Consider the following 16351-nt stretch of genomic DNA (forward strand, 5'->3'; position numbering starts at 1 on the left):
TAAGTGAGCTCAGAGGAGGAAGTGCTTAATTTATTTGAGTGCTTTGCTTTGGGCATCATTTTGCTCCTATAGAATGTCTGAAGGTGGCAGATTATTTCCATTGCACATCTGCCTTCAGTGGTTTCTCTTTGGGAGGGTGGTATTCTCCTTTCCTCTGGAGGGATCTTGGTGTGTCTTGCTGGGTACTGCCTCTGATGGCTGTGTCTCATAGACTGGCTGGAAGCCAGAATGATGAGTAGAGCAAAGCCATTCTCATAATGACTTTTTTCTGGTAGTAGTTTAATTAAAGTTACTGAGAGTGTAGCAAAGTAGTTCAGAATACAGGTACTGGAGTCAGGCAGATCCGTGTTTGAATCTTGACTCTATCTATCCCTTATATATGGTGAAATTTTAGGCAAGTCTTTTAACTTCTTTAAAGCTCGGTTTCTTAATAATAATCTGAAGGTAATAAAACCTTCATAAGGTTATTATGAATATTAAGTGAGATTAAAGCCTGTGAAATACCTGTCACATTGTAAGCACTTACAAAAATGTTAGTTTTTAGCTGTTAGATAAATCTGAGTGTCTAGAAGGAGTAATTCTGTTGGCTTAAAAATTTTATATTCTGATGTTTCTTCAAAATGACTATTTAAGAAAATATCAAATGACGTATCATGTCCTACTAATTATTTTCACTTTATCCTTTATTCCAAGAAATCTTCTCTTTGCTTGTGGAAAGATAGTGAAAAGGCCCCATTCCTAGACAAAGTTATTTCTTAGCACTTGTCAAACTTTTATTCAGCACATTAAGGAGGGAACCAACAGAAAAATGAGACCTAGTTTCTAGAGCATTTGAAAGAAGTATATATAGTTAATTGGGAAAGGATTGTTAAGTTAGACACAACATTGCTAAATGCCCTACTGGTTAGTAAAATCATAAACTTTGGATTTATCGTTCTATCAGGCCAAAAAACCCATCACATTTTAGTAGTTCTTTTTTACAATCCACTATTAAACTTTATAGGACTGTAAATTGTCTGTGCTATAAAACAAAAGTATGTCTCCTGAGAGACTTAGATAACTGTCATATTAGAAAATATTCTAGCATGATATTTTTAAAAAGTCATCAATTTGCTTTATCTCCAAATATTTCATATTTTCCTCTCACAGTAGGCAACTATGTTTTAGTTCCTAGTAATTAAGCTTCTTCATTGCTTCACTCCCCATTGTGGAGTACATAATTCATCCAGCAACAGTAATAAAGAGATATGAGAGGATTTCCCATTGTTGAGTAGAGTTAGAGGGTTTTGTTTTGTTTTGTTCTTTTAAATCAGGTAGGAAAAAGGCTAATAGGGAAAGAAGGAAGCAGGCTGATAGGGGAAAGGAGCAGTTGGCTTTGAAGGGGTGAGAACATGGGGGAAGAATACGCTCAGGTATTGTGCAGGGTTGACTCTGCGGCCTCCTTAGACCCCTTTCCATGTTCTTAGATCTATAACCCTCTGTTCTCTGGGAAGAAGGGGATGGCTAAAGGTTTCCCAGAGTCTTCAGAGAATGGTGATGGAATCCATGCTTTTTGAGACTCTCCCTCTAGGTCTAATGTTTGTTCTTGGTGGGTTCAAAGCTCCTTTCTTTGTGTTTCCTTGGTGGGACCTAATCTGTTTCTCTTTTCATCCATAGTGGCATAGATGTTCACTATGCAGTTACCTTCAATGGTGATGCCATCAGCAATACCACCTGGGACCTAATTAGCCTTCACTCCAACAAGGTGGAGAACCATGGTCTTGTGGAATTGGATGATAAGCCCACTGCTGTTTATACAATTAGTAACTTCAGAGATTATATTGCTGAGACACTGCACCAGAATGTTTTGCTGGGGACCTCCTCTTTGAATCTGGATCCTGACTCCCTTCAGCTTATTGATGGTAAGTTGGATAACCATTAAGTCTTTGTACAGTTTTAGTTTCTTTTCCAGTATATTCTGGGAAAACTAATTTCCAAAAATATTTATGGTTCTGGCACTCTCTAGACTGCATGAGACAGAAGCCATCCTGATGTGAATGGCTCTTTAGCCATGCAGATAATTTGGGTAGATCAATCAGGGGTTTCTGGTGGAAGAATGGCATGAGGATTAAGATATGCCATAGGCAAAATGAGGTTGTTTAGGAAACTAAATCCATAAACAACATAGTGAGGTCTTCCTTTTATGTGGAGCCTGTGGTGGAGCTACTTCCTAGAAGGTGTCCTAAAAAAGAGGTCAACAGTTCTCTCAGAATTTCCAAGCAAGTTTAACAAAAGCTTTAGGATATCCAGTACAAACTAATTCAGGTGCTTTGACCTTTCAGTAGATGTACATTTCAATTGCTCAGAATTTTATTCCTAAAATCCATTTCTGTTTGTTTTGCCAGCTTCAGAGTTCTGAATGGCTGCAGCTTTCTAGGTGACTCAATCATCTTAAAAGATATGTTCATCTTTGATCTCATGCTACTTGTTTTCCATAGAAGACAAGATAACTGAATACACAGTTGAAAAAGAATTTTGGGAAATACTTACATTTTCCAAAAATAGGGTCTTTGACTTCTGTTTGATCCCTTTATGCCAGTGAACAGGTGAATTAAGAGAGATTCTGCTTCAATTTTTGTGTATGCACCAGATCACCTTTCTGACAATCCTTTCTTTTTAGCTTTTATTGATTCCTTCTCTCCTCCAGGCAAAATCATTTTCTTTTTTGTCTGTGTTCACATACATTATATAAATGTCCCTCATATTGTTTTATAATATGTATTTATCTGTGACATAGGGAACAGTTCCACAAAAGAAACTTGACTTTATTAATGTTTATAGCCTCAATCTCATCAAAGTCCATGGTAAGTAGCAAGGATTCAGTAAATCTTATTGAATTAAATTATACAATCTACTCTGTTAACCTTATGGCTTAGTATTGGTATAGTGATAAACTCTCTGGTGTCTTACCCCATTTTTCAAAGGCACTTTCTGCCGAAAAGGAAATAGTTTTGCATAATTTTCTCCATTTTTAGCATCAACTAAATGAGTTGGAATTTCAGTTCAACTTTGTTATTAAAATGAAAAAAAATCAGTTTTAAAGCAACTACTTCATAGGAATCTTGAAAAGAGTAAAAAATTGCTTGATAAAGGAAAGAAAATAATATAGGAGTGTCCTAAATGTAATGATGGGGAGAATATTTATTTTATGTTTGAGTCTTATAATTTAGACAGATTGTGCTAATATAAGTACAATATTTGAATAAAGTATCAAGCATTTTCTAAGCGACTCCCCATCTGTTCTACCCAAATGTAAGCTGTAAAAAGGAAAAACTTGGTTTTTAGTTGTCCCTGAACCTCAAGTACAATTGTGTCTCAACTAAAAATGTTCTTTAATGTTACTCTTTCTTTAGTGAGAGGAGTTTTACTTCCCCAAAGTGAAGACCAAGTTTGGAACACCCAAAGTTCAAGTCTTCAGGAAACCTTACCATCTATTCTGGTAAGTATGTTTCTGTGTTTTACTCCTAGAACCAGGCCCTCAAGCTTTTCTTCTTTGTACACTTACCTGCTTACTTTGGTATCATGACTTTCCCAAGCTGTTCCTATTACACATATTCTCTTATATCATCCTTGGGACATTATTCATAGTAGTCAGTTCATGGGACCCAAGTATTGGTTCAGATAATTTAAGCCTTCTACAGTGGTTAAATGAAGTCCACACATTTGGCATTGCCAAAGTCCACACATGGTAGAAAGCTTATTTATGGTTCATACTTGCTTGGTGATAATTAAGCTATAAGTGCCCACTGAGTTGTTCTCTAAAAGTTACCCAGAAATAGTTTTTATAGCCAAGATTATAAATTTGGTGTACATAGATACAGAGTATACATTTTTGTTCCAAGGATTGTATTGAAGAAAAAGTTTAGACTCCAAAGCATATTGAACAGTGTGTGTATGGAAAGGAGAGAAGGCAGAGTAGAAATATTGGCTAGTTGACAGAGATGGTATATCAGGTCTGCATTTTTTTTTCATATTTAAGTCCATTTATTTCTAATGTTATTTATCCTTACATGTGTGTTTTTTTTAATTGCACTTTGAAGTTGTAGAATTTCTTTTTTTTTTTTTAATTGGCATATAGTTGCTTTACAATGTTGTGTTAGTTTCTGCTGTACAGCAAAGTGAATTAGCCACACGTATACATATATCCTCTCTTCCTTGGATTTCCTTCCCATTTAGGTCACCACAGAGCAGTGAGTAGAGTTTCCTGTGCTTTACAGTCTGTTCTCATTAGTTATCTATTTTATACATAGTAGTGTATATATGTCAACCCCAATCCATCCCACCCCCACCTTCCAATCAGGCCTCCTTTTAACCTGGGCAGAAAGCATTCCCATTTGCACAGAAACAGCATGGAATGAACTTTCCTTTTTGTTCTTACCACTTAACTCCCCTGGACACTCTTCTGCCCCCTTCAAATCTCCACTTGCCATGTCATCTACAGGGAGGCATCCAGTAGAAAAGAAAGTGGCTTCCTCAAGTGCAGGTAAAACAACAACCACAACACCTGTAGAGACTAAGCTGTCTACAACACGACTATACGATCTTTTATTATCACACAGTCACAGAATGGCGACTCCCTTCTTCTTCATTCCCTGCTCCTTCTACCCTCTTGAGACTTCTTTTCTGTCTCATATGGCAAAGAAGAAATTAATGGTAATTAATTTCAGATACTTGTTTCCTGGCTTTAATCCAGCAATTGAAATTTAGAAAGTCTGCCCCAAATTGGCTTAACCAATATATACAGCCATTACTTCTGCTCAGGTATAGAGCAACTCAGTTTTGAAATGTGGAGTCACTGGAAAAACTCTTTTTCACCAAGTTCCATGTTGGAGAAAAAAGGTTAGAGGGGGATTGACATCAGAGATTACATTCATTGGGTGTTTGTTTATTCATTCACTTATTAATTCAAGTATATTTATTTTGTGCTTTTCATGTGCCAAGTGCTGGGGAAACTAAGATGAATAAGGTGTGGCCTTGCCTACAAGAAGTTTCCAGTCTGGTGGTTGTAGACAGACTTCTACACAAATAAAGTAGTGCTGTCATAGGATTTCATCCAAGGTGCGGTGGCAGGGAGTGGTGATCCACTGCGAACATGGTACATTCCGCTCCTTCTAATCCCATTCTACTCAGGGCTTCTGTAACCACAGATCTGTGATGATATCTTAGAACGATGTAAAGACAGAAATTTCTGCATAAGCCAGGGGTTGCAAACTGGAGACCAGCTGACTGGATCCAGCTATAGGCATGTGCTTTGGGGCCAATTTTTTTTTTTTAATTTTTATAAATTTATTTATTTATTTTTGGCTGCGTTGGGTCTTCGTTGCTGCGCAAAGGCTTTCTCTAGTTGCGGTGAGCGGGGGCTACTCTTTGTGGCAGTGCGCGGGCTTCTCATTGAGGTGGCTTCTCTTGTTGTGGAGCACGGGCTCTAGGCACATGGGCTTCAGTAGTTGTGGCTCATGGGCTCAGTAGTTGTGGCTCATGGGCTTCAGTAGTTGCGGTGCATGGGCTCTAAAGCACAGGCTCAGTAGTTGTGGCGCATGGGCTTAGTTGCTCCACGGCATGTGGGATCTTCCCGGACCAGGACCCGAACCCGTGTCCCCTGCATTGGCAGGCAGATTCTTAACCACTGCGCCACCAGGGAAGCCCCCAAATTTTTTAAAAAGCCAATATTTAAAAGTAAGGAGATTTTTGCGTAAAAATGCAGATTTCCAACTTCTTTTGAAAACCGGAAGATCTGATATCATTAGGTTTACATTTCCCATTGCAGAAAGTGGCTAGAGCTTGGCTGAAAGAAGCTACCCCTTTAATTATTGGCAAACACTGACTACCTGGACTCATTTGTTCATTTATGTTGCCTCTTCTGTGGTTCTATTTGCATTTAAGCCAACTCCTTAGTTTTTCAATTTGAGGAGACATTGCAATGTTAATGGGTGATTAAAAAACATGAAAGAAAAGAATGATTAATTAGAGGTATCTGATTATTGCTTCTCCTCCTCCCCCTCCTCCCCTCCTCCTCCCCGTTCCCTCCTCCCCCTTCTCCCCCTCCTCCTTTTCCTCCCCCTCCTCCCCCTTCTCTCCCTTCTCCCCCTACTCCCACTCCTCTCTCTCTATTCTTTAATAGAAATGAGATTTTTTTAATCCGATTTTATTTTTAGAAATTATTTTAGACTTAAGAATGTTGGGATATTGAATTTGACACCTTTTGGCCTCCTGGTTTGGAAAATCACTTGTTGCACAGTATGCTTCCTATAGCACTTAGCAAACTTTTCAATTGGCCTTAGCAGAAGTGAAACTGGCCAATATAATATTGAACCTGTTAATATACTACATTGAACTAAAAGAAGAATTCATGAGTTGAATTTGTTACTATGGGAACATCTATTCATATAAAAATAAATAAAGTGCTATTCCTGGCATGTATGTGTTCATCTTTCAAAATATATGAGAGAGCTTCATTGCCCTGCCCTTTTTTTTTTTACTGGGTACTTGTTTGGAATAGATGGTCTTCCTTCTTTATTTAAAAAGTCAAGTTGTGGGCTTCCCTGGTGGCGCAGTGGTTGAGAGTCCGCCTGCTGATGCAGGGGATGTGGGTTCGTGCCCCGGTCTGGGAAGATCCCACATGCCGCGGAGTGGCTGGGCCCATGAGCCATGGCCGCTGAGCCTGCGCGTCTGGAGCCTGTGGGAGAGGCCACAGCAGTGAGAGGCCCGCGTACCACACACACAAAAAAAGTCAAGTTGTTTACTTTCACATTTTACGTTGTTTACTTGTGGCTTAATTTTTATTAAAGATATTGTGTATTGTTTTAACTTTTATGAACTGAAAAGGAGTTTATAGGTATATCAAAATCATATATATTACTTGAGCATATCTTTTTCATTGAGGATTCAGCTGCTTTCCTAATGTGTGTCAGATCATAGGCTCTGTCTGATAAAACTCAGTTTCTTAAGTGTAGGTCGAAGAGCTTAGCCTTCTCTCTTAGAATTTCGAAAAAATGCACACGTAGAATTTACAAGGATGTAAATATGCCTTACTCAGCTGGAAGCACAGGTGGCTTTAACATATCTCTATAAGTGGTTTTAGGTAATTCAGAGGAAAACAAGTGAATTCCCTGGTATGGTATGACACTCATCATCGTACCAACATTTTTGAGGGACAGAACTTAGTATTGAGTAAATGGCCTTCTTACTTTTCACTGAATACATATATAGTTTTAGATAATAGAAAAAAAATGAGAAAGAAAGAAACTTTTCCTCATATACAAACAGCCTCCATTTTCAACATAGACGTTTAAATATTAGAAAATGGTTTTTCCTCCTTTCTCTCCTTTGTGTTCACCTGGGTCTTTTAGATTTGTGCATATATGCTAACCTGAATGAGAATAGACTGCCAAGTCTGCTAGCTCCGGTTTCTCCGCTGGAAATCCTTTTGCCCTCTGTATGTATTCCTCAATGAACAGTCTGGTATAGTGAGTGAAGCACGGGGACCGAACTCTAGAAACTCAGAATCTGGTTCTGACTTTTTTTTCTCTATTTTTTGTGACTGTGGGCATTTCACTTCTATGAACCTCAGTTCCTTATTTTTAATAGGCAAGTTGGGACTAAATGATTCTTAAGAGTCTTTCTAGTTATAAAATTTGATAGTTTTGTTACATTCAAACATATGTGCATGCTCAGCCCCACTTCCTAACATAAGATTTTTATAAACCAAAGGATGGCCTTATAAAGCACTGAGCCTTTGGCAACACAAAAGCTTCTATTTGTTTTACTTCTACATTCTGGAATTCAGTTGGTTGTCTTTTCATTTATCTGGAATTGAGCTGTTGCTCTCACCATCTGGTCAATTCATTTTATTCCCCCTAGCTTTATTGAGATATAATTGACATCCAACACTGTATAAATTTAAGGTGTGTAATATGATGATTTGATACACATATATTGTGAAGTACTTATCACAATAGAGTTAGTTAACACCTCCGTAACTTCACATAATTACCTTTTTTTTTTTTTTTGGTGGTAAGAACATTTAAGATTTACTCGTTAGACAAATTTCAAGTTTATAACACAGTACTGTTAACTATAGCCACCACGTTGTACATTAGCTACCCAGAACTCATTCAGCTTATAACTGCAAGTTTGTACTTTTTAACTGACATCTCTCCATCTCCCCATCGCCAGACTCTGGAAAACACCATTCTACAGTTGTTTTTATGAGTTTGGCTTTCTCAGATTCTACATATAAGTGATATCATACAGTATTCTTCTGACTTATTTCACTTAGCATAATGCCCTCAAGGTCCATCCCTGTTGTCACAAATGGCAGGATTTCTTTCTCTTTCATGGCTGAATAATATTCCATTGTATATATGTAACACATCTTCTTTATCCATTCATCTGTCAGTGGACACTTAAGTTGTTTCCATATCTTAACTATTGTGACTAATGCTGCAGTGAACATGGGAATACTATAGATATCTCTTTGACACACTGATTTAATTTCCTTTAGCCATATACTCAGAAGTGGGTATTGCTGGATCACATGGTAGTTCTATTTTTAATTTTATGAGGAAAAAATTTTTTTCCACACACCATTGCCAGCACTTTTGTCTTTTTGACAATAGCCATTCTAACAGGTGTGAGGTGATATTTCACTGTGGTTTTGATTTGCATTTCCCTGATGATAGTGATGTTGAATATCTTTTCATGTAGCTATTGGCCATTTGGATATTTTCTTTCTGTTTTTCTCAGACCTCCTATGGATACACCTTCTCCACACTTCTTGCTGCCTGTTGTGGCAGAATTCTTAAGCTTGTATGCTTTTTTTTTGCGGTATGCGGCCTCTCACTGTTGTGGCCTTTCCCATTGCAGAGCACAGGCTCTGGACACGCAGGCTCAGCGGCCATGGCTCACGGGCCCAGCCGCTCCGCGGCATGTGGGATCTTCACGGACGGGAGCACGAACCCGTGTCCCCTGCATCGGCAGGCGGACTCTCAACCACTGCACCACCAGGGAAGCCCTGTATGCCTTCTCTTGATCCTGCAGTGTACCAGGCTAAGTACTGACAGCTTTCCTAAAGGAAGTGCAAAAGGTTAACTTTGTCGTCTCTCCTTGGCCTATGGATAGATTCAGGCTGGCTTTTTGGGCCTGCTCGCTAGCTGTCTGCCAAAGTCCGCTCTCCCTGCCATGGGGAGTGCACACGAGGAGCTGGCCGTGGGGTGGAGGAGGTGCCTGTGGGGGTGAGGTGCCCATGGGCCAGTTGAGGGGGATCCGTGGGCAGGGTGTCTTGGCAGCTCGTGGTCAGACCTCCTGGTGGAGTCAGTCATGTAGTTAGTAGGATCTGCATCCCTGTGATATGTTCAGAGTCCTGGCCGCCGTTCTTTCAGCCACTTCCCATCCCCTGGTCGTGCAGTTTACAACTCAGTTCTCTGGATAGAGTGAGAGAGAAACAGACCTCTTTAGCAAGGTCCTGCACAGCTGGGGAGGCCAGAGACTCACTCACATGCTCTCACTTTCCGCTGTGCAGAAATCATGTACAGAGAGGGTTTCTCTTGGCCCTGAGTTGTGCTGCCTTGGGGGAGGGATGAGGTGGGTAAAGGGAAACTGTTCCTCTTACACTCGCCAATGTGTCTAAAGTTGGACGTTTTTGCTCAAATGGTGTGTTTGGAGCTTCTCTGTTGGACTCCTGGACTTCCACAAAGGCTCTGTCATTCATGGGTGACTGTCTAAGTCATTGTTCTCCAGCGGCTCCCAGACTGTGTCTGAGAGGGGCTGGAGCCAGTTCACGGGCCACCTCAGGGTCCACAGCCAGGACTGAGGCCTGTATGCTTCTTACCCTGTGCATGGGTGGGCTAGACTCCTTCTGGGTCCCTTGGTGTATGATGCTGGATCCCACAGCTCCCACAAAGGCACTTTTGTCCATAGAGGATGCCAAATTGTTACTGTTGAAGGGGGAATACGAGTGGGGGATGTCTTACTCAGCTGACATCACTCTGGCTCATTCTTGAGGACCCAGAAAGTTTTAGACCCTCTAGTCAGAAACGTAAGGCAACTTTGTGTGTCTGTTTGGTGCTGGGTTATATAGGAGCACTGTGTACGCAGGTCAGTGATTGCAAGCTGCCTTCACTACATAGAGTTATATAAGGTTAAGTTCGCTCCTTGTGATGATGTACTCTTAAAATATTAAAATTTACTAGAAAAAAGCCAGAAATCTTTCCCCTGATTAGATCATCTTTTTGGCCTTACTCATGAATCAAGTCTTGATATCCTCATGTTTACTTCTGACGAGAGAATTCCCAAGAGGTAATTTCTTATCCTGAAATGGTTCTTTTATTATTATTATTTTTTAATCTTTTGCAGTTACATCCTGTCTTTTGAGGATGGTCTTCCTCTTTCTTTGACATATATCTTGCCTTTCTCTACTTTCTCTGTATATTTCATTTCATCAGACTCTGGTCACAGACTCCAGTCTAATGCTCAGATGTGTCTTCCTCTATTCCATTTTTTGACCAAAGTCACACTGGCAAAAATATTCACTAGTATTGCGCCATCCACTTTTCATCACTTCCCTCTTAACTTTCTAGATTCTTTATTTCTAATCAAATTTAGCAGAATGATACCATTTTTGGTTCATGTTGTTGTTATTTTAATTGATTCTCATTCTTCCTTTTCTGGCTATTTGTATTTCATTACAAATTATGTAATCATCTTTTGACAGAAGTGATTCAAACTTTTATGGATTTTAAAAATACATTGCACTACAAAACATGGCACGGCCAGGGTTTCAATAGTAACAGAACCACCTGTTCTGTTAAGGGGTTAAGGGAGTGAAAAAGGGATCTTGAGGTATGCTGAGACTAATAACAGTGAGAAGCCATTCCCATCCATTGGACTGTAGGGCAAGGGGAGGAAATGCAATTACCAGAGCCCAGTGAGAGCTGAAGTTGCAATTGTAGAGGGACGCAGCTACGTCTGCAGTATTGAGGCTTGGAGGAAACTGGGAAGAAATACCGAAACCTCTCACTCTTCCTGTCCTTTGATCTTCTGCTTGTAAAAGTGTAAACTCAGACAGAAGACAGCTGGTAAGGGAGCAGGGTGATGAAATTATCAGGGAAGAGAAGGAGCTACGGTGGTGGCAGATGAAAATAGCCAGCAGGATGGCCCACTTAAAATAGGACCTAATTAAAAGCATGAACAAGGTAGGAAGTGTTGGTGTCACTGAGTTCCACAAAAGAAAATTAGTTACTTGACTTAGTGCTTTTAGTTTAGAAATAGTAGATGAAACTGAGAGTATCTCCATATATATGCAGTGGTCTACTATGCATTTGTCACTAGAAGAGGGGATAAATTGGGTCATGCTCAGTGATTTCTTGCCTCATGTTCCCTCCCTTGTGACTAGGAGAGTGTGCTGTCTAAGGCTTCCTCACATGGACCCTTGATGGAGAGACAAGGGGAAGTGTGTAGGCAAAGCATACAAGACTAATTAGGTCATGACATTGGGTTGAGTCCCTCCGTAGGCTAGTAGGTTGTTTAGTTCCTGGCCATGGACTGAAGTGTAGGTAGCCACCTTAAAATTGTGTGCTTTTGTTTAATAATCACATTAGGCTTGAGAGTATATGCCAGTGAAAATTCACTACCCTTGGCAGGAATCTCCTGGAAGAGTGGGGAGAGGATTCTATTCAGAGTTTCTTAGTTTTCATGGGCTTCATTTTGTTTATAGCTCTTCCATGAATTCTAGTCTTCAGGCAGGTTTATGCTTGTGGAAAATTTCTTAAAGGTTCCAGTTGATGAGAAATATAATGATTTAACAACTAAAGAAGTATTTTAGAAACCCAGGCTGGAATAATACAACCAACACATGATCAAGCTGCATCCTCTACTGAGGAGCTTTTAAAAGTACCATGTCTAGGTCCTACCCTCAGACCAGTTAAGTTAGAATCTCTGAGGTGTGGGGTGTGGGCATTGGTGTCTTTAAAAAGCTTACATGTGATTTTTTAAAAAAATTTATTTATTTCCTTTTTTTTTTTTTTTTGGCTGCATTGGGTCTTCGTTGCTGTACGCGGGCTTTCTCTAGTTGCAGCGAGTGGGGGCTACTCTTCGTTGCGGTGCATGGGCTCTCATTGTAGTGGCTTCTTTTTTTTTTTTTTTTTTTTTGCGGTACGTGGGCCTCTCACTGTTGTGGCCTCTCCTGTTGCAGAGCACAGGCTCCGGATGCGCAGGCTTAGCAGCCGTGGCTCACGGGCCCAGCCGCTTCGCGGCATGTGGGATCTTCCCGGACCAGGGCACGAACCCCTGTTCCCTGCATCGGCAGGCGGACTCTCAACCACTGCGCCACCAGGGAAGCCCGGTGGCTTCTCTTGTTGCAGAGCACAGGCTCTAGGCGTGTGGGCTCAGTAGTTGTGGCTCACGGGCTATAGAGCACAGGCTCAGTAGTTGTGGTCCACAGGCTTAGTTGCTCCGCGGCATGTGGGATCTTCCTGGACCAGGGCTCGAACCTGTGTCCCCTACATTGGCGGGTGGGTTCTTAACCACTGCACCACCGGGGAAGTCCTTGCATGTGATTTTAATGCTATTTAGAGTAGAGAATGATTGATCTTTTCCATTTTCCTTTTTCAGTTTTTATCTAGGAAATATTTTGTGAATTCCTTCTATACATATGACACTTCTTACTTTTTGTGATTCAGCATAGATTGGAATATATAAACTCCTATCCAGTGTTATGGCTGTTTTACCTATTAACATCATTAAACTTTTTTACGTGGACTAACCTTCACAGGATTAAATAATCAGTATGTTCAATGGTTGTGTTTCTGTCTACTTTTCTATTCCTGAAGCTAAACTTTAAGATACGATTAGTACTACATTAGTAAAAAGTCACTGGAAAGAGAAAATTTTATTTTGTAAGTGTGATACCAATTCACAGATGTTCCTGTTTGCTCAAGGTAAGAGACCACATTTTGATGTGTTGCAATTTCGTATCAAAATAAAAGACCTTAATTTAATACCTTTCAGAATGATGAATAAAATTACTGATTGTTCTTTCTGCTATGGGCAATGTGCTTAGGTCTTTGACAACAAATTACAGATATTAGTAACATCTATGTATTTAAAGTATTTAAGCTAATAAGACAGAGGGAAAGGAACCATCTAAAGCAAGGCAAACAATATTTTCTCTCACAAACTCACTTTGTTTGGGATCTTTTAAATATATTATCTCATCTATTCCCACTTTCCAGGTGAGATTCAAGCGATACATGATTTTTCTCTAGATTTTCCAACTAGTAAGTGGTTGAATTAGGATTTAATTATGGATCTGTTTGATTCTAGAGCCCATACTCCCCTTCCCTCCCCCAATATTACATTGCCTTTTTGTCCCTAGAAAATCCAGGAATGTAGATAGATAGATGGTATTTGAAATTATTTTTATGTGTTTCTTTTATCTATGATATGATTTAGCCTCTTTTTGCCCCTCCAGGATAATACCCCTCAAGCTGAATGGCCCTCAGCAGATGAATTCACCATGAGCAGTATTTCACCACTTGATTTCAGCTCTGGTCCTCCTTCAACCACTGGCAGGGAACTCTGGTCAGAAAGCCCTTTGGGTGATTTAGTGTCTGCACCCAAATTAGCCTTTCCCTCGAAGATGAGCCTCAGTTCTTCCCCAGAGGTTTTAGAGGTTAGCAGCTTGACTCTTCATTCTGTCACCCCAGCAGTGCTTCAGACTGGCTTGCCTGTGGCTTCTGAAGAAAGGACTTCTGGGTCTCACTCATTAGAAGATGGTAAGGAATTCTAATGACTTTTTGTACTTCTTTATTGTATCAGATGACAAAGGTTTTGAAGAGAGCGAGAGACTAGGGTTAGGAGAAAAGCATGGCAGCATTCATTAGGAGGAAATGTCTTGGGAAAGTTGTGTGAGAAAGGGAACAATCAGCTTTAATTGGTTGGAAGGGAGCATCCAAATAGGTAAATAATTAGAAATGAACTTGTGGGCTGGGCTGGGATCACCTAATAGATATTTTGAAGGTCTTGTTAAAGAATTTATAATTTAATTATATTACTATTTAAGAACTACTCTTCTTACTTGAATATTTGAGTGGTAAACAAACAGCCTCAAAGAAGATTATTCCAGTATCTTTTAATAGGATTAATTGGGGGCCAGTAGAGATTTTTAGCTTGTATCAGGCTTGAACTAGGGCAGCTACAGCAGAGATTAAGAAATGAAAGTCAAGTAGCTGATTTAGCTGTTGTGGGATGTGACTCAGGGATGGAGTATATGTGAAAGAGGAAGATGAACAAAGATATAAGTAATGAGTCTAGGATTTTGAACATTGGGTGAACCTGAAGGCTGATGGATAATAAACATAATAAGGGAGAGTTCCCTGGTGGTCTAGTGGTTATGACTCAGAACTTTCACTGCTGTGGCCCAGGTTCAATCCCTGGTCGAGGAACTAAGATCCCACAAGCTGCATGGCGTGGCCAAAAATAAAAAAAATAAACATAACAAGGAGATGGAAATTCCTTGGGAATTTTCCTAGGGAATTTTCTTCCTAAGTTTTTACTAGATTCACTCTTTGTTGTCAGTATGACTACCAGCAGTTCTTTATTTTCAGGGAGTAAAAATAATCACGTGTTTGAAGATGAATTTTTTCAGTACCTGATGTCTTGTTATCCTCAGTTAAGGGGGTTATAATCATGAGTGACTGTACCGTATCACAAAAACATAATCATACCTTCTTGTTGTTTGCTGGATTTGGCAAAGTAAAAGTCAGCAACTGTCTGTCGTAATCTAATGGGGAAAAATGGGTAGCTGGTTTTATTAGGAGGACTGGGAATATATTTTGGCATCTATGTAGATTAATTAATGGTAAACTCTATTTTTAGGATTAACTAAAGTTAAAGGGTCAGAAGATTTTCTTTCTATTGATCCACTGCCTTCAAGCCCATTTAGTCGTCCTATGCCAAAAGAAATAATACCATCCATGGAAGACTCTGGGGTGTCTTTGACATCCTCACCATATCCGGTCTCCTCTGTCCCATTTGATATTCTTGCTAAAGAAGTAACTACGCCTTTTGGCATGGACTCTTTGGCCTCCAAAGTCAAAGGCCAATTAGAAGCGAGCACTTGGATGCCAGACACATCTATGGAGAAAGAGTTCATATTTGAGAGTGGTTTAGGTTCAGGGTCTGGGCAAAAGGTAGGTCTGATTACTTGGCCATGGAGCAAGACTTCATTAGAGAAGAGCACTGAACCATTTTCCAAGTCATGGCTTGAAGTTGAGGATTCAGAGGATTTACTTTTGCCAACTGAGGATACAGATGAGAAACTAGTTATAGATGACAGAATAGATTCCATAGATCAAAGTACTGAGCATTCAAAATATGGACATTTTGATAGATCCACAAACTTTGCAGAGGATGAGACCCTTGGTGGACCTACTGCGTCCATCTTTGCAGAGACCACAACTCAATCTGCATCTCCAGTTCTATCCAAGCACACATCAGAAGTACCTGACATTGACTATTATTCAATTACCAAATCACCTCCTCTACTGACATCTGCAGCAATCTCTGCTTCTACTGATAAACCAATTCAAGAAGAACCCTTTCTAAAGGAGGATATGGAACAAACTACAGAGTCATCCAACCGTGAATGGTTTGACAGCAAGATTTCAGTAGTGAAGCCAGATGTGCAACCTTTGTGGACCATATTGCCAGAATCAGATGTAGTTTGGGTAAGAACTTCTCCCCTAGAGAAACTGTCCAGAGACACATTGGCAAGTACACCACAGAGTACTGACAAGCTCTGGTTGAAAGCTTCCATGACACAGTCTACCAAATTGCCTTCAACCACAAGTTCCACCCTGCTGGAAGATGAAGTCATTATGGGCGTACAGGATATTTCATTAGAATTGGACCAGATAGGCACAGATTACTATCATCCTGAGCTAATCCCAGAGGAAAATGGCAAGGTTGGTGGTTATGTGGAAATGTCTACAAGTATTCACTCCACAGAGATGGCTATTGTGGCTCAGCCAACAAAAAGTGAAGACTTGAGTCATACCCAAGCCGCAGGAGCTTTGGTGGTTTTCTTCAGCCTCAGAGTGACTAACATGATGTTTTCAGAAGATCTGTTTAATAAAAACTCTTTGGAGTATAAAGCCCTGGAGCAAAGATTCTTAGAACTGGTAAGCATAAGAAGTGAAATACAGGCATTAGTGAATAATCGTGTATGAACCACCCCTCTTTCCCCCCAGAGCATGAGATCTGAGCCAAGGAAAGTGTGGTCTGCTATGGATTTTCATTTCCTATCATCTACAAA

The 16351-nt window shown here is 40.1% G+C and overlaps 1 protein-coding gene across 2 annotated transcripts in view; it reads left to right on the forward strand.

The window, feature by feature from the left end:
• IMPG2 (interphotoreceptor matrix proteoglycan 2) overlaps window positions 1-16351 on the forward strand; it is a 74094-nt gene that overhangs the window by 44354 nt on the left and 13389 nt on the right. For both annotated transcript variants that reach the window (XM_033855874.2, XM_033855873.2), the window contains 4 exons: window positions 1657-1901; window positions 3393-3478; window positions 13508-13811; window positions 14914-16217. In XM_033855874.2, the coding sequence (XP_033711765.1) occupies window positions 1657-1901; window positions 3393-3478; window positions 13508-13811; window positions 14914-16217 (1939 nt within the window). The remainder of the gene's footprint in view (window positions 1-1656; window positions 1902-3392; window positions 3479-13507; window positions 13812-14913; window positions 16218-16351) is intronic.

This window comes from Tursiops truncatus, chromosome 4 (genome assembly GCF_011762595.2).
Source record: "Tursiops truncatus isolate mTurTru1 chromosome 4, mTurTru1.mat.Y, whole genome shotgun sequence".
NCBI lineage: Eukaryota > Metazoa > Chordata > Mammalia > Artiodactyla > Delphinidae > Tursiops > Tursiops truncatus.